We start from the raw sequence: 25,656 nt of genomic DNA, 5'->3' as shown, positions 1-25,656 counted from the left end.
GAGTCTCAGTGAGTCAGACAGAGTGAGTCTCAGTGAGTCAGACATGGTTTGTAGTGAGAACATGCCTCCTTCCACTTCACTGGCTTGGCCCCAGCATTTCTCACTGTTCTTAGAATGCAGTCAAAACCTCTTTTCTAAATGCTTCTCAACATGTTATCCTTTGTACTCTGACATTTTGTGGATATACTGCAGCTCAACATTTGTTGTAAAGTATTTTAACTGACTTCATGTCTACTCAATATGTATTGTAATCAATAGTATCACAAATGACAAAATTGTAATACTTGGTCATTAGTCAACCTCCCCTCCCTAAACACATTAAACTGTGATATGTACTTTGTAAGAAAATCCTGAATGCTGCATTTTCGAAAGCTAAATAAAATCCATAGTAAATCCTATGGGTCATACATCAGAAGAGTGAAAATTCAGTTTTGAATAAGATATTGAATTGGAAAAATCCTACATTTTGCAGAAGCAGTCTGCTCACAGTTTCGCTACGACTGCAGTCTTAAGGAATCACACATTTCAGCACTTTCCTTCTATTCTGGAAGCTTGGCTAAACGGTGAACTTCAGCCACCTCCCAAGGTCATTTTTGCAGACCAGGAGAGGGTGTCTCCCTGCTTTAATGCTTCCCCCCTTACCTCCTGCTTACCAGGTTACCTTCCATTAGCTAACTGATTCCTGTCAGAATCTGTTTTTATACATAGCCACATTGGAAGGAATTCGGTCTCCCCCCTGTTTCTCCTCCTGTGTAATGTTAATGGCTTTTTACGTTCCCAAAAACGGATACAAGGCACCAGTGCAGCCTTAAATCATTCATCAAAAACACACAGACCGCCTTGTTCCTTAGCGGGATGGATTTTCCGGGGCAGGGGGGGGTCACGGATAGCCGCTGTTCCCGGTTTGAGGTGTGGGAGAGGATGAAAGCGGTCCTTCGGAAGCGATATTCCGGAGAAGGAGAGACGGGTTGGTGAGAGCAGAGAGCTGGAGCCTCGGATTTGTAACAGATCGGTGTGAGGCGGGGGGGTGTGCTCTCCTCTACCCTCACCGTCTTAATTCACAAGGACAGCTCGGGCTAAAAGAGGGCCAAAGCCACAGTGGAGGGAAGCGCGAGGTCTTCAGCCACGGTGAGAAGAGTCCAATTACGCGCCGTCACGTTGAGTGGTGGGAGAAGCCCGCGCCACAGCACCTCCACGAGGCTCTGAGAGCGGGGATATCGCAGGAGCTTGTATTAAGTGACTTTTCTTCAAAGGTTAATAAGGTTTTGACTCATTAACTTCCCCCCGTCCCTCCACTTTTGGAGCGCTGGTTGGGGGGTGGGCGTCCCCGTGGTCATGAAGGGCATGGTTTAATTGCATTTCTCTCCCTCAGACGGGGGAGTCCGGCCCCCCTGGGCCAGTGCCGGGGGGACTCGACATTGCAGCCAGTGGGAGAAGGAGGTGGGATGAGGAGTGTGTAATTAACTCACTTAATTGAGTTTTCCCAATCATGCTGTCCAATTTTGCATCTATGTTTTTCTCTTCTTTTTTTTTTTCTTTTTGCAAATGCACAAAGGCCAACATCATCCCGCAATGCCACACTCCCAATCTTATCAAGCGGGAAGCGCTAGCAATGCTCTCCATAATGTTTGGGTAAATGAACTGTCTCACTTGGAATCTGATTGGAATTTAAGGGTATAAGATCGTTCTAATGCCTTTGTGGCACGTTCACCTGAAGCAGATGATATTCCTGAGCTGAAGTGGTGTTCAGGCTCCAAACTTTACCTGTGTAGCTATGGGATGGTTTCACAGACACAGATTAAGTTTACACTGTTGTCCTTAATCTGTGTCTGAGAACCAGGCCCTATATGCATGATGTAATCATTACGGTAGTGTGTGCAATAATTAAATTACATGTTCAAGATTAATTAACCGAAACATGTGTAGCTTTGCAATAGGGTGTGGTTACTTAATTATACAGTGATTACAACACTGGTACATGCAGTATACAGGCACTACACCACCGAGTGTCCTTGCATATGAAATGACAAAGTTATTACCCCACTGTGGTGTACTTGCATATAGTATGTAAGTAATTCTTATGTGCAGTAGATACTGCTTTAATTTATCACATACTCGCCACGTCATGTTGTGTTGCATTCTTTGGCATCGCTGCTGCATCTCCAATCAATGTCTTCCTGTGATATTTCACCTCTGCCAAGTGCAGTGATGGAGCGACGTGGGGCTTCTTAGCGGGAGTAATTATGCAGCGCGTAAGCCATGTTAGATAAGCTTTTTGGTGGAAATCCAGGTGGATGGGCTGTCCCTTGAATCTCAACATGCGCCTGGTAATGAAAAACAAAGAAGGTTAGATAGTAAAAAAAAAAAAAAAAAAGATAGAAAGAAATTTAATTCAAATTTGGATCAAGGAGGAATCAACTGGAACACCTTCAGTGGAATCCTTTGTAATAAGGGCAAAGTCATTTAATGCTACATCGATAATGTTACCAGTCTCAGCGTCTGCCGCTAATACCTCATTATTGGGAGGCTTCAGAGAGGTAATCCTCTTTAAACTGAGGAATGGAACCCGAAGGTTCTTTGTTTTATATTCATCACATCGGCGGAGTCGCCGGCGAGGGGCCTTCCGTGGCGTCCGCACGCCGGGCGCTAAAGTGAAGCCACTCCCTTTGGTTTGAATCTGAATACGATGATGGGGTTTAATTCGACGCGCCGACCCGTGGCAGCGATCGCCTCTGAGTCGGCCTCCTCCTTTCAGGTCCGGCGATTACGGGGTTATTAGCCGCGATGTCTCTGCCAAGCCGAGCGAGGTCGTAATCCGTTACTAAGCGCCGTCGGCTGCATGAGAACGCCCGCGGTCTGTCTTTGGGGGGCAAAATGTTTGGGCAGACGGGTGGGGGGGGACGGGGACGGGGGGGGTTTTGACAAGTCTGACAAGTGGAAGGCGGACTCCCCGAAGATCCCCCGCGCTGCGACGGCGAGTCTCGCTGCTGGTGAAAAATGAAGGGCGAGAAAAAAAGAGAGAAATGTCCAGAGTCGCAGCGCTATTCTCGCCCCTGCGGGGTTCCGTTTCTGCCGCAAATAAGTCATCTGCTTTCCGCCGCACTTTTCGCCCGTCTGTTGTCGATGCCTGTTGTTTACAGGTTACGGTAGCCTGTGTTCGTGCGTTTTGTCTTCCTCCCGCCGTCGACTTGCCGTGTCGTCCATGTTGTCAGACGTTTGAAGTGAAAATGTTAGGCTATCCCATTCCTGAAAAAACATGTGTATTATAGCTATGGCAGAATCGGGTCGAAATCAAGTTCTAATGTGCGTTCGCTTAAATTCTTACACGTGAATATTGACCGAAAATCTATATTTTAGTTTCAATGTGGACCACGTGAAGCATGCATTACACTGAGACCCCAATTAAACCCATGTCAGTCCCTGACCCAAATGAGGAAATTGCGTGATCGATAATGCGGGCTGAACGAGAGCTACTGTAACACTTGCTACTGTAACCTATAAGCAATAGGCACCCATAGTAGACAATGCATTCTTCAAAACAGACGACACTGTCAAAAAGACTTGAGAATGACACAGCAATAGACACCAACAGATGTGTTCTAACCTAAAAACAATTTGGCACAAATGGAACCCCATACACCACTGCAGCCCTGGGGGGGTTAATGCTGTCTCTTTAACAGCAGCTGCAGCCTTTTCTGGGGATTCTGTACTTTTGGTTTTTGGTGAAATGTTCCTTTTTTATGTGATTATGTTGATATCGTCCCCATTATCATCCTGTCCCTCATTCTGCAGTCTCCTAGGAATTGGTTGCTCTCGTGGTTTTTGTTCTCAGATGAAAAGCTGTTTGATTTAACGTGTTTACTTCAATTAATATGTGATTTATTCATTTCAATGTTTTTTTTGTATCAGATTAACTAATGTGAAATGTATGTTGCATGGTCTCACTCCTGTATATAGAGGTCATTAATTAAATTAATATATGCTGTTTGAGATATGCTTGTGCGTGCGTGCGTGCGTGTGTGTTTTCAACCTTGCTCTATTCACTATCCAAAAATACCTTCAATTGTCTTTTGGTTCTCGGCATATAACATCACTCTTTGTTGCTTTGAATAAAATGATGCTGAAGTCACATGCTTAAAGGAAATTAAAAACCTACAGTTGTATGAATTTTTGCAAACTATAGAATATCCTGTCATTCGGTGCTTTTATTAGCTCTGCCAACAGAGTTGACAAGGGGTTATGTTTTCACCCCAGTCCACCTGTCCATCTGTTTGTCTGTCTGTTAGCCAAATATCTCTAAAGGTTATGAACGGATATGCATGAAACTCTGTGGAAAGCTTGGTCATTGGGGCAGGGAGCTGATTAACGATTCACACCAGCTGGCTGGAGTGCGGCGTGGCAGTGGACACGGTTTTCCGCAGAAAGGCACATCAATTCAGAACGCAGTCATGAAACCCCATGACACTTTGTGGAATGGCTGATCATGAATTGATGAACTTTTCACACAAATTGGCCAAAGGGGTTGTGGCAGTGGGCATAGTTTCTCACAAAAATGCATATAACTGTCAAACGGATTCACGTAACACCACGGAACGTTATGTGCCTATCGGCAGACATGAGAGGCAAACCCTGTTATTTGCCAAATCAAAGGAATACAGATGCTAGATGGCTTGTGTGCCCACTGAACAGGAATCGTGCTAACTGGCTACAATAACCTCCTAAAAATGCTGTGGGTTACGAATTCTGCGCCGGGCCACGAATTTAAACAGGCACGTCCTGTGACCGATTTTGAGATACAGTCATGAAAATGCCTCCACCTCCTGGTATGAATGGCAGGGAAGAAATGATTAAGTTTTGGTGAATATCCCACATGTGGAACTGGCATATCTTGACAGCTGCATTGTGTTGGCAGAGGGGTGCCATCTGCGGCTTTCAGCTCTTTCATTCAACGATTAACGTATAATTTAGGTGTGGTTTAGCGTTCGCACAGACTGAATTGATTTTTTTTTTAAACTGTTAATGGACACCTTTAGGGGAAGAAAGCTAATTAAAAATCATACGCAGGTCAAGCATGTGTAATGAGTTTCTATTAGTTTAGTGTGGCTGGTGCATTTAATAATGGCTGATTGGAAAATCCATCCAGTACACTTAGTAACTGGCAGGTCATTTTAATAGCTTTTTAATCTTCTCTTAACTCTAATTAGAACATTTAAAGTAGAGATTTTTAACAAAAGCATGGTAATTGCTGTACTGATGCAGAGGCCCAGATTTACCTTTTTTTTGTAGGGGGGTGGGGGGGGGGGTCTCATACCCCACAGAGCTAAAGTAAAATAGATATTGGGTTGTGATTACATTTGCTTTGCTGCTCTTTTAACACAATGGCATTTGTACAATGAAACATCAACATGTGGATTTTTCTGACTGATTTTTCACAGCTTTGATGTGCATATAGTGCAGGAAGGAATACAAGGCATTGGAGGGATTATTGCTGAGTGTAGCCCACTAAAGCCTAAGGAGGTTTATGAAAACTTGCAGTGCAAACTTGCAGCATAACAGTGCACTGTTTGGAAACCAGCTGTGAAATATAGGAGAAGAGTAATTGAGCTTTAAGTGAAAGAAAGTGTAATGTCAGATTACTTTGTCTGATAAGTCTGAAGAACAAGTCAAATAAATATGATAATATCTTACAAAATAAAATAATATATTTGGCCTGACGCACCAACATGTTCGTATCGCTTTATGACTATTAAATGTGCGTTGCTAAATTCAATGTGATCCTCCATAACAATGTTTCATGACTTACACTAGTGTGTTGTTTTTTTGTTCACTTTGATACAACTACATAAAGCATTAAAGTACCCGACTGGAGACCGATATGATTTTCATGGGAGATGCATTGGTTTCAGCAGAGCTGCCCTGTTCCTGCAGATCTACTCCGGGTTTAATTTCAAGCCTAATTTGGCATCACTCATTCTTCTTATTAGCAGCTCAATGACATCTCTAGCTGTTGAAGGTGCTTTACTTTGTGAGGTTTGGAGTGAAGGCCTACAGGACCGTAGATCTCCAGGAACGGGGCTCAGGCAGCCCTGCTTTACAGCATACTGCAGTGTGCAATGCGCCAGAACCACTGCTTTGAATCACATCACTGCACGTCTAGAGGTAGTCCCCTCTAACACGTGTAGCATGTCGAGTTTATGATCTCTACTGAGAGTGTCCTGCCACAGTTACATAGCTCCTTTCCACCATTATACATACAGTCTACTTCTCCAGCTGGATACTTACTGAAGCGGGGCATGCAGAGTACCTCGCTCGTCTGCCTTCCTTTCAGAAGTGTGCCTTTATTTGTGGGCACTTAAAGGAGCACACAACGGCCTTGTTATCTTGGAGATGTATTTCCCCAAACTGAATGTGCCAATGTACTGTGGCAGGGTGCAGAGATGTGAGCTAGCTTGTGAACCTGTCTGGGCTGCAGACTGTGGTGTCACCCGCTTGAGGACCAGGAAGAGCAATGATTGGTTCCCCTGGCTGGGGCCCTTGGTCGTACATAGCTGGGGTCCATGGCTAATCATATTTCTTGTTTTGCTGAGAAAACAGCCGGGTCCCTAGTTCAAACCCCACAGCAGACTTTCCCTGTTACACCAAGCCAGTGTGAATTCCAGAAGCCTGTTATTGTAGAACAAGCAGTTCTGATCGCTGAAGATCCATTGATGTGTTGGGCCTGGCTGGACTACCAATGAAAGGGGAAATTAGTTGACATTGTAAATCCATAATGAATTTGTCAGTTTGTATTGTACATGTCTATCATTTCTGAATTGACTAATTATGCTGTCATTCTACACTCAGTGCCCACTTTATTAGGTAGATCTGTACACCAGCTTGTTAATACAAACATTTAATCAGCCAATCATGTGGCAACAACAACTAAATGCGTAAAAACATGCCGATGTGGTCAAGAGGTTCAGCTTTTTTTTTTTTTCTTCTTTTTTTTTAAACCAAATGTCAAAAGGGGAAGAAATGTGGTCTTTGACCATGGAATAATTGTCGGTGCCAGACAGGGTGGTTTGCGTATCTCCGAAACTGCTGATCTCCTGGGAGTTTCACACAAAACAGTCTCAGAGTTTGCAGAGAATGGTGCGAAAAACAAAAAGCATCCAGTGAGCAGCAGTTCTGCCGGCAAAAAGGTCAGAGGAAAAGAGCCAGATTGAAGCTGACAGGAAGGAGACGCACAGTGACACAAATAACCACGCATTACAACGGTTGTATGCAGAAGAGCATCTCTGAACACACAAAGCATCAAAACTCTAAGTTGAAAGGCTACAGCAGCAGAATAACAGTAAGTCTAATAAATACCTAATAAAGTGCTCACTGGGTGTATATTATAAACATTTAGGAACCTAGAAACATCCAGAGCCATCACTTGCTGCCTCCTGTATTTCTGTTCACTGTGTAGAAACACTTAGCCTGTTCAGCACTTCAGTCTGCCTTATAATTCACAGCCCCTGGCCTGCATTCAATCGAAAGATTAAACTTCTGACAGCCTTTATCGTCATCAGTATTTTGGCAAGTGATCGTCGTAATTTAGTCCCCGCACTGCGTTTTTGTGGGAAGAAAAATATTAACTATTAACGTGTATTTATTCGTAAGTCAGTGTTTGAAGCACAAATGCTGATTGAGTTCTGGCCCATATTTAAAACTTTGAAATTGCCCAGAAAGAAACGGTGGAAGGAAATAATTAGGCCCGGGCTCTTTGTTGTTTTTTGCTCGAACGTTAGCGCCAGCTTCCGTTGTGCGGAGGCGCCGTGCCCAAGACCGGGTTGGCAGCAGCGGCTGGTTTCCGCCACGGCGGGGGAGAGCCGAATCAGACTGGCTCCTGCTCCGTCGTCCTGCATCATTATCTCTCCCGTTCTTGAGAGCTAGAGCAAACAAGCACTGGTCAGGTGACCACAGAACGTCCGCGCTTCACCCTGTTTGCTTTCCCCTGCGACGCGACCTCTGTTTTGTGGAAACGGAAGAAAAAAAATATATTTTTTATATATATATATATATATATATATATATATATATATATATATATATATATATATGCGCCCACAATCACCATTTAGATTTATTCAGAAGGCGGGGTCTTTGGTGTTTGTCGGGGACAACTGATAACGCAAAGCCACCCAAGGCTGGTTTCGCAGCGCAGAATTGAAATTCAAGCGTGCGGTTTCAATTAAAAGCAATCTGCCTTGGAAGCATACTGATTACGCTTGCCGAAATAAACATTCTTTATTCAAAGCATCAATATATTAATGAAAGGCTTTTTAGGTGTCTTAAGCAAATGGGCTGTTGAGAATGGTCCTTCTGATTAAAAACAAAAGCAGTTTGTTGTCACTGCGCGCATTAGCGCGGGATGGCATTGGCGATTCGCTGATAGGCTAACGTTGCATTGATCTCTTAGCAACGGCTATAAATGCTTTATAGCTCCTCAGTCATGTAGATGCATGGAGAATGAATTGAAATTAAGCTGTAAAATATTCAACAGCCCAAAAACACTGATGCGTCATGACACAGTGGAAATAGCTGTCTGGCTATCGATAGCTGACATCCCAACGATAAACTCTAATAAACTCAATAAACTCATCCCCCAAAAACTCAGTGAAAGTTTTTACTAATTTTGTACTTTTAGCCGATCATGGAAAAAGTTCTGTTCTTGGACCTGCACTAATGGAACATTAGCACATCATTTACACGCTATTGCTTTGATTCTTTGCCCGCTGCAGTGCATTTCGTACGTCTGTGGCTCATTTGTATATTGATATGAGCATTTCAGCTACACACTATTGAGATGGCGGATTGGCCTGTGGTTGTTTGGCTTAACCGGTGAAACTAGAAAGCCATTTTCAGGACACCGGCCCTGGAGAGTCCCATGAGTGGAAAAGGTCTGAATGTTGTTCAGACGCTTAGAGCTGCTTTAGCACAGGCCGGAGGCGCAGCGCAGTGAAACTGTGTTGTGTGCACAGCACTTGCTGATCAACAGAGATGGAGTGTACGGACTCAGGGACACAGAGCTCTCTATATTTTGGCTGTATTGTCACTCCAGTGCCAGCTCTTGGAAATGTTACAATATTTCATAATTTAATTACATTTTGATTTGCCATCTTAGCACTGCTGGAGTCATAAACTAGAAGATTGTATGCCATGGGCACAAGCTAAGGGCTGGCTAGTGTTTATTCCCCTGTGCATAAACTCCCTGTGTTTAATGAAACTGCGTGTGTCTTAAACTGCCTGTGTTCAATGAAACTGCGTGTTTAATTGTCTGTGTTTAATGAAACTGTGTGTGTGTGATTTAACTGTGTGTGTGTGTGTGTGTGTGTGTGTGATGTAACTGTGTGTTAAACTGTGTGTGTGTGTGTGTGTGTGTGTGTGCGTGAGTGTGAGTGTGTGATGTAACTGTATGTGTTAAACTGTGTTTAATTAAATTGCATGTGCATAGCTGCCCATGTTAAACTTCCTATGCTTAGCAGATCTTATGTCATGTATATATTCAATTTACATTAATATTAATACACTGTGAATACATATCATTAAATAATGCATTCAGAAGTATGTATTAAGTTAAACAACACAACAAAAGACGCACTTATTATGTATGTATGCAATTGCCGATGGTAACAGACTCTACTGATGTGATTACTGAAAAGCGCAGGTGGTCGATGGTAAGGGTCTTCTCTGTACCATGTCCTTCCATATGGAGCGCCGAGAGACTGGATTAGCTGATTCTTTGGTTCAGTTCTGTAGGTGTGTGCGTGCGTGTGTGCGTGTGAGCGTGTGTGTGTGTGCGCGTGTGCTCTGTATTCAGGCAAGCAGGTTGAGGTCAAGATGAACATGGTTTTGTTTCTGGCCCTGGCTCTGGTGTGTAGCTGCTGGTCCCCAGAGCCCAACAATGGGAAATATGCCACTGTCATTTCCCAGGGTCTGTGTGCCAGTGCTAAGAGCACCCAGTGGACACTCATCACAACTGACCATTACTGACTGAAACCATTACTGAATCTCACCATTACTGACTCTGACCATTACTGACTGTGATTGACCTTGACTGACTGTGGCTGACCTGCAGTTGTCTGTCTTAGTGGGGTTAAAATGCAGCATTCTTGAATTCTGTGATAGCATTCTGGCGTCATAGAAGCAGAGGGTAAAAGGGTGTTCTCACCACTGGCAGCAGGTTCTCACGCTCCATGGAAGATTTTCTTTAAAATAACTTTTCACTGGTCACACTCCAAACAAGAACAGCACACCGAGAACCACTGTCTTACAGTCCAATCTTCGCTCAGTCTGGGATTCCATCAACAGATCATTTCAGTGTAACAAACTGACAAGATTGACAAGAAAAGAGTATCTCTAACACCTTATGTGCACCTCTTTCTCGCTCTCTCTCCCACCTTTCCATTTCCCTCTATCCATCCATTTTTCTATTTTTCTCTCCCCATTTCAACCCTCCCTTTACTATCTGCAGTTTTACAGCTAATGTGATATTAATTACTCAGACAGTAGTTGTTATTACCTGTTACGTCTGCTTTAGAGTGCCCTGGGTGAATATTTACTTAACAGAAATTCAATCAGTACTGGTAATACGATTTATACAAATTTAATCTCCCCAGCTAAATATTTGCTCCCTCTTTCCCATGAATATTAACTTGCCACAGTCAATATTGAATTCTGGGATTGCAAAACCTGGTATCAGTGTCATTCTCAACCTTTACACTTTGAAATATACCCTGTTTGCAAAGAGGTAATGCAAAATATGCCTATCTACATGGCCTGTTTTTAAATAATAATTGTATATTCCAGTCAAATATTACACAAATACGATGTAATCTCAGTTATTAAGATGGCATATAAAGACCAAACCAATCTTAACTGTTTAATAGCAAGCGCCCAGATTTTCCATGATTCCCTGTTAAATTAATTAAAATCAACCTGTGATGCTGTGCGGTCTATCCGTCAGGTGTTTAAACTACGGCTGAAGCACTTTAAATAACACTGTCCGTACGCGCACCCCTCATTTTTAACTTCACAGTCACTTTTCCACTAATACAGCGAACGCATTATTGCCATTTCATGGCTGGATCAGTGAGCCGATGTGCTAGAGAAGAATGGAGTCATTTATTTGCTGCGAATAGTGCATGACTGGGCAGCTAAATTAAGCTAACTCGGGAAGGTGAGGCTCCTGGGAGAGGGAGAGGGAGAGGGAGAGGTGAAGCGTGTGTGACACAGCGCACAGGTGACCTCACTGTCCACTCCTCGTGCATTGTGGGATTTCTCCTGACGGGTCATTTTGCGGCGGTGGAGATCCTTGTTACCGGGACGCCGGGCGCTGACCTTGTCACACCGTTCCCCTGGTTACAGAGGTATTATGAGTGCTAATGAGCCCTGATTGGTCGGGGCAGGGCAGAGGGGCGGAGGGGTCTGACCTTTTGCTGGCCTGTTTGGTGTCTGGCAGGTCCTTCGCTGGTGGGCGTGGTCAGGAAAGACTGGGCTTCCCAGAACAGCATCGCCCTCTCCTGGCAAGAGCCGGAACAGCCCGCCCTGCCCGTGCTGGACTACGAGATCAAGTACTATGAGAAGGTATAGAAACTTCCACGGCTGAGCTCTGTGCTGTATTCTCTGTGTCATATGCCTTGTGCTCTGTCCTTTGCCCTGTGCTTTCTCTTCTGAGCTCTCTGTTCTTTACTCAGTGATGTGCTCTGTATTCTGTACTGAGTGATGTGCTCTGTGCTCTGTACTCAGTGATGTGTTCTGTGCTCAGTACTCAGTGATGTGCTCTGTGCTCTGTACTCAGTGATGTGCTCTGTGCTCTGTACTCTGATGTGTTCTGTGCTCAGTATTCAGTGATGTGCTCTGTGCTCTGTACTCAGTGATGTGCTCTGTGATCTGTGCTCTGTGATCTGTACTCAGTGATGTGCTCTGTGCTCTGTACTCAGTGATGTGCTCTGTGCTCAGTACTCAGTGATGTGCTCTGTGCTCTGTACTCAGTGATGTGCTCTGTGCTCTGTACTCTGATGTGTTCTGTGCTCAGTACTCAGTGATGTGCTCTGTGCTCTGTACTCAGTGATGTGCTCTGTGATCTGTGCTCTGTGATCTGTACTCAGTGATGTGCTCTGTGCTCTGTACTCAGTGATGTGCTCTGTGCTCAGTGATGTGCTCTGTGTTCTGTCCCACAGGAACATGAGCAGTTGAGCTACTCCTCCACCCGTACCAAGACCCCCAGTGTCATCATCACCGGCCTCAAGCCCTCCACCCGCTACATCTTCCACATCCGCGCACGCACCTCCGGGGGCTACAGCAGCTACAGCCCAAAGTTTGAGTACGAGACCGGAGACGAGAGTAAGCCCCCTCATGCCCTCTCTCTCTCTCTCTCTCTCTCTCTCCCTCTCCCTCTCCCTCTCCCTCTCCCTCTCCCTCTCCCTCCCTCTCTCTCTCTCTCTCTCTCTCTCTCTCTCCCTCTCTCCCTCTCTCCCTCTCTCTCTCTCTCTCTCCCTCCCTCTCTCTCACACACATACATTCTTTCTCTCCGTCTCTCAGAGACACACCCACTCTCTCACACACACACACACACACACAGATACACACACTATCACACACACACTCGCTCTCTCTGTCTCTCACACATACTCACACACACACACACACACACACACACACACACACACACACCACTCCCCCTCGCTCAGCCTGGCTCAGGTTGACGGAGAGAGATTACGGGCCCTGTTAAATGGGCTTTAGCTTTCACATCCTCAGCAAATGAGGCCCCTGCAGACGGGTGGCCCCTGGACCCTGGGCAGGCTGTCAGCTGGGTGATCCGCCCCAATGAAGAAGGATTCCAGCCCGGCAGTGCGCTCATTCTTTCACTTCCACGAGTAATGCTATCGCCTTTTATTTTTTTATTTTCAGTCATTTTATCGACAACGACGGCCGTTTGTACACGTCGGAAGCGTGTCGGTGCCAATCCCTCCAGTTTAGCGGGTGTTTATTTCATCCCACATGTCTCTCGGTATTCGTAAACAGGCTGACGGCATTGGGCCCGTGGTGTTGAGTGCTTACGAGCGGAGCGGTGATTTCCGCTGCACACAGCAGACCCATCTCCTCATGAGAGCATTCATGAGCCAGTCTCAACACAAACTTACATTGCATTACATTATCGGCGTTTTGGCAGACGCTCTTATCCAGAGCGACGTACAGTTGATTAGACTAAGCAGGAGACAATCCTCCCCTCGAGCAATGCAGGGTTAAGGGCCTTGTTCAAGGGCCCAACGGCTGTGCAGATTTTATTGTGGCTACACCGGGATTAGAACCACCGACCTTGTGTCCCAGTCATTTACCTTAACCACTACGCTACAGGCCGCCCCTATATTAAAATCTAAAGACTTAAATTCTATCTCTCTTACTTTTTTGCTACAAAAATGGGAGACTTTTAAATACTTTTTTTGTAGTGTGGCCCCTGTGAAGTAAAGCACTATGGAGGTCTGCAGAGGCCCCTCTACGGAGGCCTGGAGGTCAGGGGCCCAGGCCCAGATCATGACCCCTCAGATCCAGCATCCTGCTGCAGCCCTGCTGCTCTTACTTTAGATTGATATTCATCCCCTGCGAATAAAGCAAAGCCGACGGCTAATGACACTCGCATTTCAATTATCAGCGTTTTAGCAGACCCCGGAAATTATTGACAAAATGGGAAATCATGAATATTAGATTGGCCTAATTTAGCAGGACAATCGCGGGCGAATTACAATTTCATGAAAAGAATTAAGCCAATTGAACGGGTACAATGGACTGTTTGAATTATGGCCGCAGACATCCAATTTAATTTGCAAATAAGTCTTTGATAATCTTGAGGAGATTCACCGTCATTTGTATTCATGAAGAGAAAAGTGGCCCCCAATTATGTACTGGTGAATTTTCAAATGAATGGATGTTTCTCTTTATATTACTTACTGTTGGAGCTCACGGCTCAGCAGTGTTTATTTGTCCCAACGTCAGCAGCTGAAATGTCACACAGTAATGTCAGTAATTATGTATTTGTGCAGTCAGATGATTACACATCCGTATTTAGTTCAAGCATTTATTTATTTATTTATTTATTTATTTATTTATTTATTTATTTATTTATTTATTTATTTATTTCACACGTATAGTGTGCCTTTCTCCACCGCATTTCTTATTATGAAATGCGTTTCTTATGCGATTCGCTAAGAATCTGTGATACCAGCTTTAAACATGGAGTAGTCAGGTAAACCGGAACCGTGATGATTGTTCTTGCATGGCAACACTGGGAAGATTATGACTAATAGTCTGTTAATAATGGAGTGTGTGTTTTGGATGTGGTGATTCACTGTGTTTGGGTGTTGTGCAGTGTGGTGTGTCAGGTGGAGGGGTGCGGTCTGGTAGGATATAGGGGCAGGTGTCATAGGGTGTGGCGTGATGATGTCATCACACTCTCTGCTCCCTCTCTCCCAGCCTCTGACATGGCAGCCGACCAGGGTCAGGTGCTGGTCATCGTCACGGCAGCAGTTGGTGGCTTCACCCTTCTGGTCATCCTCACCCTCTTCTTCCTCATCACTGGAAGGTAAGAGCATCCACCCCATCCACAAACAGGCAGCACCAACCAATCACTCGCACAGCCCCACCCATAAACAGGCAGCACCAACCAATCACGCGCACAGCCCCACCCTTTAACAGGCTGCACCAACCAATCACTCGCACAGCCCCACCCACAAACAGGCTGCCCCAACCAATCACTCGCACAGCCCCTCCCATAAACAGGCAGCACCAACCAATCACTCGCACAGCCCCACCCATAAACAGGCAGCACCAACCAATCACGCGCACAGCCCCACCCTTTAACAGGCTGCACCAACCAATCACTCGCACAGCCCCACCCACAAACAGGCTGCCCCAACCAATCACTCGCACAGCCCCTCCCATAAACAGGCAGCACCAACCAATCACGCGCACAGCGCCACCCACAAACAGGCTGCCCCAACCAATCATTCGCACAGCCCCACCCATAAACAGGCTGTACCAACCAATCACACGCACAGCCTCAACCACCCACAAACAGGCTGCACGAACCAATCACTCAGGCAACCCCTCCTTACAACCAGCAAGCACCAACCCATCCTCACACAGCTCATCCCACAAGCAGGCGGCACAAGCCCATCTTCAGAAATGTGTGTACCTAGAGTTTCACAAGGAACCTGTAATTCCCTCTGTCTACACTGCGGCTTTGCACAAACAGCCAGTTCATTGAAGAGCTATTAAGTCCCAGAGTAACAGTGGTGGGAGGATTACATTTTCAGCAAGCACTGTTCAAGATCACAAACCTGTTTGGAACAAAACATGCTATTTATCCTGGGACATGAAGCGCTGGGGAAAAGTGCAGACTTTGCAATATACCCTTAGGCATGACACCAGTCCCTCATGGGGTCATATCCCCTTCAGCATGATACCAGTCCCTCATAGGGTCATATCCCCTTCAGCATGATATCAGTCCACATCCACAATAGAGTCATATCCCCTGAAGCATAATACCAGTACTTCATAGGGTCTTATCCCTATTCAGCATGATACCAGTTCACAATAGTCATATCCCCTTCAGCATGATACCAGTCCACAATAGAGTCATATCCCCTTCAGCATGATACCAGTCCACAATAGAGTCATATCCCCTTCAGCATGATACCAGTCCACAATAGAGTCATATCCCCTTCAGCATGATACCAGTCCACAATAGAGTCATATTCCCTTCAGCATGATACCAGTCCACCATAGGGTCATATCCCCTTCAGCATGATACCAGTCCACCATAGGGTCATATCCCCTTCAGCATGATACCAGTCCCTCATAGGGTCATATCCCCTCCAGCATGATACCAGTCCCTCATAGGGTCATATCCCCTTCAGCATGACACCAGTCCCTCATCGGGTCATATCCCCTTCAGCTTGACACCAGTCCCTCATAGGGTCATATCCCCTTCAGCATGACACCAGTCCACATCCACAATAGAGTCATATCCCCTGAAGTATGACAGGGGTCTACCATATCAGATCAGCCCGTCTCTGTGCTGCAGCGAGGCAGTAGTTATAATTCAGAGTGAATGTGCTGGGGATTTAACCTACAGCTGTTAGCAGGGCTTTACATTTAATTAATTATTAGATTACTTAAAGCAGATTTTACAGCTCTTCACCTATCACACCCAGTCTCTGGGAAAAAAAATAAAAAGCTTCAAAATTGGTTTACACGTATAATCCCTGTGTAAATCACAAAGAGTGGATGAGGTTTTATAAATGAGCACAAACTTTCCGAGGCTCCACTCCCATCTCCCCTTGTATTTGTTTAGTTTATTGTATTGTACTGCACGGCCTTAATTAAACATTGATTGAGTCTGTGGCTGGAGATCAGTTCTGAGATCGGGGCAGCTCGAGAGCCCTGTTCTGCTAATCTCCTTTTCATGGATCTTCCTTGTCAGTGAAGAATAGGTGAAAGGCAGGGGCACGGCTTTGTGTGACATATAGTAGGCCGTGATGATGATGATGATGATGATGATGATGATGATGGTTGGGAGAAGTTGGGTGTCTTCTGAAGGGCGCCTGGGGAGAAGGTGGCGACCCGTGGCATTACCCCTCAAAACATGGGGCAGGGGTGAACAATTTCCCCCCCCCAGAATGAGCAATGCCTCAGCCTGGTGGGGTGTAATTTCACATGGCCCTGGGGGGGGGGGGAGGGGAATCAGGCATGGGCTACCTGACCTCTATCATTACGGCCATCTAACATGCTAATTCAATTTCAGACCGGTGCCTCCAACGGGCCGAAACCCTCCCGGCCTGGTAATGGGCCGGTGGCCGCCAGGCACGGTCACACGCTGTGTCCGATTGGCTTAGCCGTTTCTTCCACTCACTTAAGCCCGGTCGGGAGCGGAGCCGTCGCGGCCCAGCGGTTCGATCGTGTCAGAGGCGTGAGCGCGAATCCTTAATGGAGCTTGGGCTGCCGGTCGTCTGGAACACGCCTCGGGGGTCAAAGCTCACGCTCTCCCGCTGAGAGACCCCACCCTGTGCTCATATCACAGGCAACAGCCACTGCTATCGTACATATTCATACGCGCGAATGAATGTATGTTCGGATATACAGTAGGCTCCAGACGTATTGGCACCCTTGATGAATTGGAATAAAAAATACCGTAAACTAAAAAAAACAATACTGTTATTCAAATTACATTTATTTTCCAACATGTGTCAAGTAGTGTATTTTATGAATGATTCAATGGATTCAACCAAAGTCTTACATTCCCAAAAAGCAGTTTTCACAATTATTGGCACTTTGTGTGAACACTGGTAAAGATGAGAGCCATGAGTCTTTTCCTATAATTTTGGATAAGGTTAGAGAACAAATTTTCGACCATTCCTCCATTCAGAACTTTTCAGAATCGTTGATATCCTTAGATTTGTGCTTATGTATCCCCGTCTTCAGTTCAGACCACAGGTTTTTGATTTAAATCTGAAGACTGAGATGGCCATCGCAGAACATAGATGCTGTTTTCACTTAACCATTTCCGTGTGAATTTTGATGTTTGGAGTCATTGTCCTGCTGGACAATCTACCTACAACCAAGTCTCAGCTCCCTGGCAGAGACAATTTACTGGTACTTTGTTGAATTGTGCCATTGGTTCTAAATGGTGCCCCTGGACCACTGGCAGCAAAACATCAATGGCCCACCTTCTGCATTTAACAGCAGGTATGCGGGGCTTCTCTTTGTATGCATTCCTCTTTTTCCGCCAAACATGTTGATGGTGTGCCTGGCCAATTTTGGTCTCATCTTCTCTTAGCACTGTCTTCCAGTTGTAATTCCTCTGATGTTTGGCAAACTCCAGTTGCTTGGTTGTGTTTATTGTTCTTTTATGGTTCTTTGTGAGAGTATTGAAAAAAAGTATATAGTTTTCCCGCATGTTTGAACATAACACATAGCTCCTTATCTGCGTCGTTTATTATATCGCTTCATTTTTATCGATAATTCTGGAGCCGGTTGTATATGAGCCGTCCGTGGTCCTGCGGGCCTTCCAGGCTTCTGAAACACCAAGGTGCTGGGAGCACAGAGCACCCAGGAACATGCTTCCTGTGGCCCTGTCTGCTCTGCGCCATCTGTGGTTCCGCTGCCTGGCGGACTGCAGGACCACGGACGGCTGGACTCCACTCCCGGGCTCATTGGCAATCACGCCAGCTGCTACCCTTTTGCCGGGACTAATGGGTTATATAAAGGCTTAGCGCCTGGACCTGAGGGCACGGTTCTCCAGTCCAATGGAACACTATAGGAGATGATTGGGTTATTCTCGCGAAGGGAGGGTTTGCGAGGCACTGAAAGCAGGGGTTTGAATATTTCCGACTCTTATATTTGTTTGGGGGGCGGCACGGATGGTGCAGTAGGTAGCACTGCCGCCTTACAGCAAGGAGGTCCTGGGTTTGAATCCCTGTCGGCCAGGGCCTCTCTGTGCGGAGTTTGTATGTTCTCTCCGTGTCTGCGTGGGTTTCCTCCGGGTAGAGAGCATTTTGTTTCCCAAAGTAAAGTCCTCTGCAGGCAAGGAGTCCTCACTGTCACCTTCACTTACAGGACTTCATTATATTGCATTACATCATTGGCATTTGGCAGACGCTCTTATCCAGAGCGACGTTCAGTTGATTAGACTAAGCAGGAGACAATCCTTAAGGGCCTTGCTCAAGGGCCCAACGGCTGTGCGGATCTTATTGTGGCTCCACCGGGGATCGAACCACGGACCTTGCGGTTCCCAGTCACGTACCTTAACCACTACGCTACAGGCCGCCCCAGGGTCCATCCTCGACCAGTTTGCGTTTGGCCGGCACGTTCTGGAATGTGTCGGTGTCCAGGCTACATTCGGACGAGCTGCTGTGCGCTGGCAGAAAGCAGGCACTCCACACAGGGCCGTGGCCTGCTGCGGCTGCTGGACGACAGGCTGACAGTGTGCGTTTCACAGGCTGTGTTCACTAACGGGCCCTGCACCCACTGGTCTTAAACAGCGAATGCTCAGCAATGGATGGCATCTGCGTGCTGGTCTGGAGAGGTGTAAGGAGCGGAAACGGACCCACGACCGTTCAGGTTCAGCACGGACCTGTGGGCCCCCTCAGTGGAGAAGGGAAACATGGTAAAAGGTGCAGGGGAAGACCGCAAGCTGCTGAAAATCCTGCCTCTCCCCCGCCGCCTTCACTCAGTTATATTAGCCGTGTAGTGGGCCATATTTCTGCTCTCTAAAAGCCCTGTAAATATCCTAGATGTAAAAGTGCGAGTCCGCATTTATTTCGACAATGGAGGGCTTCACGTTCTGAGCGAGCGCGGCGGTTTGACAGAGGAGCTGCGGCCGTCAGCTGGGTGTCTGAGCGCTGCCCAGAGAAATGTCTCTCTCCAGCCGTGTGAGGAGAGGACCTCACACGCAGATTCTACAGCCCTACAGCCGTATGAGGAGAGGAGCTCACACACGAGTTCTACAGCCCTACAGCCGCGTGAGGAGAGGAGCTCACACACGGGTTCTACAGCCCTACAGCCGCGTGAGGAGAGGAGCTCACACACGGGTTCTACAGCCCTACAGCCGCGTGAGGAGAGGAGCTCACACACGGGTTCTACAGCCATGTGAAGAGAGGAGCTCACACACAGGTTCTCCAGCTCTACAGCCATGTGAGGAGAGGAGCTCACACACGGATTCTCCAGCCCTACAGCCGTGTGAGGAGAGGAGCTCACACGCGGGTTCTACAGCCCTACAGCCGTGTGAGGAGAGGAGCTCACACACGGGTTCTACAGCCGTGTGAGGAGAGGAGCTCACACGTGGGTTCTCCAGCGATGCAGCCACTGTAGAGCTTCACCGCAGAGCCATAGCTCGCCATCGTTTCAGTTTACAAGATGGTTTTATAATCACTCCCTCAGTCCCTAGTTCCTGTTGGCTTTTTACTGCTTGTTATGGAATGTGTAAAAATATCAATTTGGTGTGAAATCCTCAGAGGGCCATTGTAAATAGCATTGAGGGCTGTTCCCATAAAAAGCCTTTACTGTACTGTATGTCGCAGGGCTGCCGAGCTGCAGGTGTGCTGCGAGTCTGTGGTGGAGGATTCTGACACCTGCGCTGCGAGTCACGGAATGAAAAGTGGCCTTTTCTCGCCCGGCGCCTTTTCCGCGGAGCGTCTGCACCTTTCACCGCGCTCGCAGGCACCTTGGTGGGGGCGGAACGCAGCGGCGGGGCGTTCAGGCTCACGGCGGCTCTCTGTGGCACCTCTCCTTCCCAATGCAGGAGCGGGAATCACTCAGAGCGGCCGGATAAAGGGCCAGCGCTGTCGACGGTTTAACAGACCCCGTGACCCCGCCAGCACGGGTCCTCCTCAGCTCCCTGCCCCGTCCTCCTGCTCCAGCAAGCCCACGCCCACTATCTCCTCCTGCTCCAGCAAACTCACGCCCACTATCTCCTCCTGCTCCAGCAAGCCCACGCCCACAATCTCCTCCTGCTCCAGCAAACCCACGCCCACTATCTCCTCCTGCTCCAGCAAACTCACGCCCACTATCTCCTCCTGCTCCAGCAAACTCACGCCCACTATCTCCTCCTGCTCCAGCAAACTCACGCCCACTATCCCCTCCTGCTCCAGTAAACTCACGCCCACTATCTCCTCCTGCTCCAGCAAACTCACGCCCACTATCTCCTCCTGCTCCAGCAAACTCACGCCCACAACCTCCTCCTGCGGCAGCAAACTCACGCCCACTATCTCCTCCTGCGGCAGCAAACTCACGCCCACTATCTCCTCCTGCGGCAGCAAACTCACGCCCGCTATCTCCTCCTGCTCCAGCAAACTCACGCCCGCTATCTCCTCCTGCTCCAGCAAACTCACGCCCACTATCTCCTCCTGCTCCAGCAAACTCACGCCCACTATCTCCTCCTGCGGCAGCAAACTCACGCCCACTATCTCCTCCTGCTCCAGCAAACTCACGCCCGCTATCTCCTCCTGCTCCAGCAAACTCACGCCCGCTATCTCCTCCTGCTCCAGCAAACTCACGCCCACTATCTCCTCCTGCGGCAGCAAACTCACGCCCACTATCTCCTCCTGCGGCAGCAAACTCACGCCCACTATCTCCTCCTGCGGCAGCAAACTCACGCCCGCTATCGCCTCCGTCCATCAGCGATGGAGCTGCGCCAACATTCCGCCTTTTCCGAGCGGGCCGAGAGGAAAACGCCCGTTCCGCCGAAACGTTGGCTGCCATTTTCTCTCCTCTGATTGTAAATTCTCTTTCTCTCTGGGCCTGGCTCGGCGTCCCGTCTCTGCCCAGCGCGCAGCGTGATCCACGTGTCCCTCATCGCCGCAGCTGCCCCGCTGATTGCGTCCGCCTCCCCTAATTGCGATGGCAGCTGAAATCAGCGCTCATTGTGTGCCGCGGCGCGGAGGTGACAGGGACCGCCCGGGCTGTGGGGCGGGCCGGGCCGCCAGGCCCGCGGGGAGCCATCGTTTGACCCAGCGCTCTGTCCCGGGCTGGGCGCGCTGCAGGGGCGGATCTCCAACACCCCCTCGCTGTGCCGCCGTGTGTGTGTGCGGTGTGTGAGAGCACTGCTGTGGGCAGGCTGTCCCTACTGACCCACGGGCTGCTGGACACAGGAGCGCCAGTGTGGTCCTCACTGCTCTGTCTGCTCTGTCTGCTTCCAGCATGTTCCTAAAGCTATAGCTCTGTGTCCACAACGGTGTGCAGGAATTTTAATGTAGATCAGGGGTCGGCAACCCTGGTCCTGGAGAGCCGCAGGGTGTGCTGGCTTTCGTCTCCACCTTAAAATAAGCAAGCGACTCAGACCCAAGAAACCAGGTGAGGTGAGTTAACTGTGTAATCAACGGCTTTCATTGATCAATTAATGCCAAGCAACAACGAAAGCCAGCACACCCTGCGGCTCTCCAGGACCAGGGTTGCCGACCCCTGATGTAGATGGTCTAAAGCACTGTACAATTGATGCTTCTCTTTCAGTCACTCATACACACACTCATACACCAGCGACGATGGGCTGCCATGCAAGGCCCCGACCAGCTCGTCAGGAGCATTTGGGGGTTAGGTGTCTTGCACATTTTGACACACCCAGGGCGAGATTGAACCGGCAACCCTGCCAGACGACTGCTCTTACCGCCTGAGCCAGTGTCTCCCTGAATGTTTGTTTTGATGGGGTAGAAAGCTCTGAATTTCCCAGGTTTTAAGGCTCTGAATTTCCCAGGTTTTAAGGCTTTGAATTTCCAAGGTTTTAAAGCTATGAGGTTGCCAGGTTTTAGGGCTCTGAGGTTGCCAGGTTTTAGGGCTCTGCGGTTATCACGCACACCCTCCCGCCCTCTTTCCTTCAGCCCCGAACCCCTCCATCACTTTTCGCTCCACAACAGGATAGCCTCCGTCCGCCACCTGTGTGGCTGCTGTCTGTCACCACGGCAACATCAGGGGACGGGCTGTCAGTCTGAAGGAGAGGCATCCATCCCGCGGACGCACAGGGAGCGTCGGGAGCAGCTCGCGGAAGAGCTGACAGTGCCTTCCCATCCATCTCTCCCCCCCCCCCCCCCCCGAAACCCGCCGTTTGATTAATCCCACCGCCGGTCCCCGGACATGTGTTATTATAATTTCCCCTTTTTCTCTCACCTTCAGCTGCAAGGCGCATTTTTCTTTGGCCCCACCGTCCGTTCGTTCACTTGTTCCGAACAGAGGCCTGATGCTGCTTTGTGTGGTGCTTGTCCACGTATCTCACGTGCAGACATGCCTGTGTTCAGCCCGATCTGTATGGACATGTGTGTTCTCATACCCAGTATATACGTCTCCTCATCGGACACCAGCATACTGGATCTTTTCTGTTTTCCCAGGGTCCTGCACTCCCATAATACAGGATACGTACTATCTCTCTGTTCTTCGTTTAGGCTTGATCTCAGCTAAGGGGTGAGCCGGTTACCTTTTAAAATGGAAACATAGAAAATCCCAAAAAAGGAGGAGGATTTTACTAAAATACAAATTTAGAAATACAGATCAGTGCTGATGGAACATTCCTTGCGTGCCTTGAATTCTGACCCTTTTTCTTTTCATAATAAATCAGTATTTTTGCGAAAGTCTATGCAGTCTTCTATATTTTTTCTACTTTGCTGTTCATATTGGGCCTGGTTTCATCTGGTTTCATCTGGTTTCATGTTTCAAGACAAAAGCGCAAACTTTTCCGACAAGGTTTTTATGACCTTTTGAAAATAAAAAAAACCCGGCAGTATAAATAGTGCCTGCTTCTACGTCTTGCCACTCTACAGAGCTGTTCTTTTAAGGAACTTTCTTCTGGTTTCAGTCTGAGAATGCACCCAGAACTGAGTCATACCAGATGTCTGCTAACACCTCTCCAAATGTGTCTCATTACTGCCAGATTAAAATATTCTCTCTTCACAGCCACTTATACCATATTTTACAGAGTGCCTGTTCCACCCCCAGTCTCCTACAGTCTACAGAGTGCCAGTTCTACCTCAAGTCTCCTACAGTCTACAGAGTGCCAGTTCTACCCCAAGTCTCCTGCAGTCTACAGAGTACTGATTCCACCCCCAGTCTCCTACAGTCTACAGAGTGCCAGTTATACCCCAAGTCTCCTACAGTCTACAGAGTGCCAGTTCTCCCTCAAGTCTCCTACAGTCTACAGAGTGCTGATTCCACCTCAAGTCTCCTACAGTCTACAGAGTGCCAGTCCTACCCCCAGTCTCCTATAGTCTACAGAGTGCTGATTCCACCCCCAGTCTCCTACAGTCTACAGAGTGCCAGTTCTCCCCCCAGTCTCCTACAGTCTACAGAGTGCCAGGTCTACCTCAAGTCTCCTACAGTCTACAGAGTGCCAGTCCTACCCCCAGTCTCCTATAGTCTACAGAGTGCTGATTCCACCCCCAGTCTTCTACAGTCTACAGAGTGCCAGTTCTCCCCCCAGTCTCCTACAGTCTACAGAGTGCCAGGTCTACCTCAAGTCTCCTACAGTCTACAGAGTGCTGATTCCACCCCCAGTCTCCTACAGTCTACAGAGTGCCAGTTCTACCCAAGTCTCCTACAGTCTACAGAGTGCTGATTCCACCCCCAGTCTCCTACAGTCTACAGAGTGCCAGTTCTACCCAAGTCTCCTACAGTCTACAGAGTGCCAGTTCTCCCCCCAGTCTCCTACAGTCTACAGAGTGCCAGGTCTACCTCAAGTCTCCTACAGTCTATAGAGTGCTGATTCCACCCCCAGTCTCCTACAGTCTACAGAGTGCTGATTCCACCCCCAGTCTCCTACAGTCTACAGAGTGCCAGTTCTACCCCCAGTCTCCTACAGTCTACAGAGTGCCAGTTCTATCCCCAGTCTCCTATAGTCCCTACAAAGGGCCAAAGCCTAGTCTCCTTACAGCTGTGTTGAACATGCAGGGATGTAGAAGGAAATGGCTCTCATTGTGTTGTCTGTGGATTTGGTACCTCTCATAAAGAGAAGCTTGAGAGGTTTGGGTGCCTTGATCTATACCCATTTGGGAAAACATCTCCCAAAAAAATAGTAATTGGATCTAAGAGTATACGATTCCTTAAAATATTTGTACATCAGAAGCCAGTGATATTCTTTAGAAAAACGTAACAATTGATTTTTTATGCAAATTGTTCTTTATGGAATGTGTGGCGAGCAGTCTATGAATAGCACACCCCAATAAATATACTCAATAGCCTAGCAGAGGGGAAACGGTCACTTGTAGAAATGGAAGTGCAGATGGAGGTGCATTAATCACACCTTACCAAAGTGCCCGTGCCAAGGAGGCTTTTTTCAAAGTAAACTTTAAAAACTGAACGGAACCGAGTTCGGAACCGGACAGCTGTAGATTATAACCAACTTTGTACTTATTATAAAGACTATGTACAACTACACTGCCTTAGTCGAGTCCATATTGTTGTCATCACGATCAGTGTCTGGCAGACTCAGTCGATTTGTGATCACGATCAGCGTCTGGCTGCCTCAGTGGAGTCGTGATGTGATCAGCTTCTGGTTGCCTAAGTCGAGTCGTGATCACGATCAGTGTCTGGTTGCCTCAGTCGATTCATGATCATGATCAGTGTCTGTCTGCCTAAGTCGAGTCGTGATGTGATCAGTGTCTGGCTGCCTAAGTCGAGTCGTGATCACGATCAGCGTCTGGCTGCCTCAGTGGAGTCGTGACTGGGAGCAGCGTGCGGGGTGCAGTGTGCCAGCCGGGAGACACACGTGTGCTGCAGGCCAGGACCCTCTTTTATTAAAAGCACAATGACAGCGGAGAGTAGGTGACCGGGTGTCTGCAGGTTACCGCCGTGCCTCTGCATCGGTCTCTGGGGGGGGGGGGGGTGCGTGAGTAAGGTGCTGACGCCACACAGGCGCTGGCCGTATGGAGAGTGCCGGGATCGCAGTCATTCCTCAGGTTCTGTTTTCCCTTCTTGTGCCCCGGGTCACTGCGTTACCGTCTCCTCTCTCCCCACCGCTGGCCTGGGTTTACCCTGGTTCCACTGTGTCCTGACCTTCACTGCGCACCGCTCAGCGCTAAAGCTGCTCTGAAATAGTATATATTCTTCCTTACGGAACCAGGGCAGGCAGCATTAATCCTGGAGAAAATGAGATGG

General features: G+C 47.9%; 1 protein-coding gene across 1 annotated transcript in view; it reads left to right on the top strand.

The window, feature by feature from the left end:
- epha6 (eph receptor A6) overlaps positions 1-25,656 on the top strand; it is a 221,575-nt gene that overhangs the window by 168,445 nt on the left and 27,474 nt on the right. The window contains exons 6-8 of the mRNA XM_061225681.1: positions 11,486-11,610; positions 12,207-12,369; positions 14,497-14,605. Of these exons, the coding sequence (XP_061081665.1) occupies positions 11,486-11,610; positions 12,207-12,369; positions 14,497-14,605 (397 nt within the window). The remainder of the gene's footprint in view (positions 1-11,485; positions 11,611-12,206; positions 12,370-14,496; positions 14,606-25,656) is intronic.

The sequence above is a fragment of the Conger conger genome, chromosome 17 (assembly GCF_963514075.1).
Source record: "Conger conger chromosome 17, fConCon1.1, whole genome shotgun sequence".
Taxonomy (NCBI): Eukaryota; Metazoa; Chordata; class Actinopteri; order Anguilliformes; family Congridae; genus Conger; species Conger conger.
Note: the sequence above shows the minus strand (reverse complement) of the source record. Positions and strands in the feature narration are given on the sequence as shown.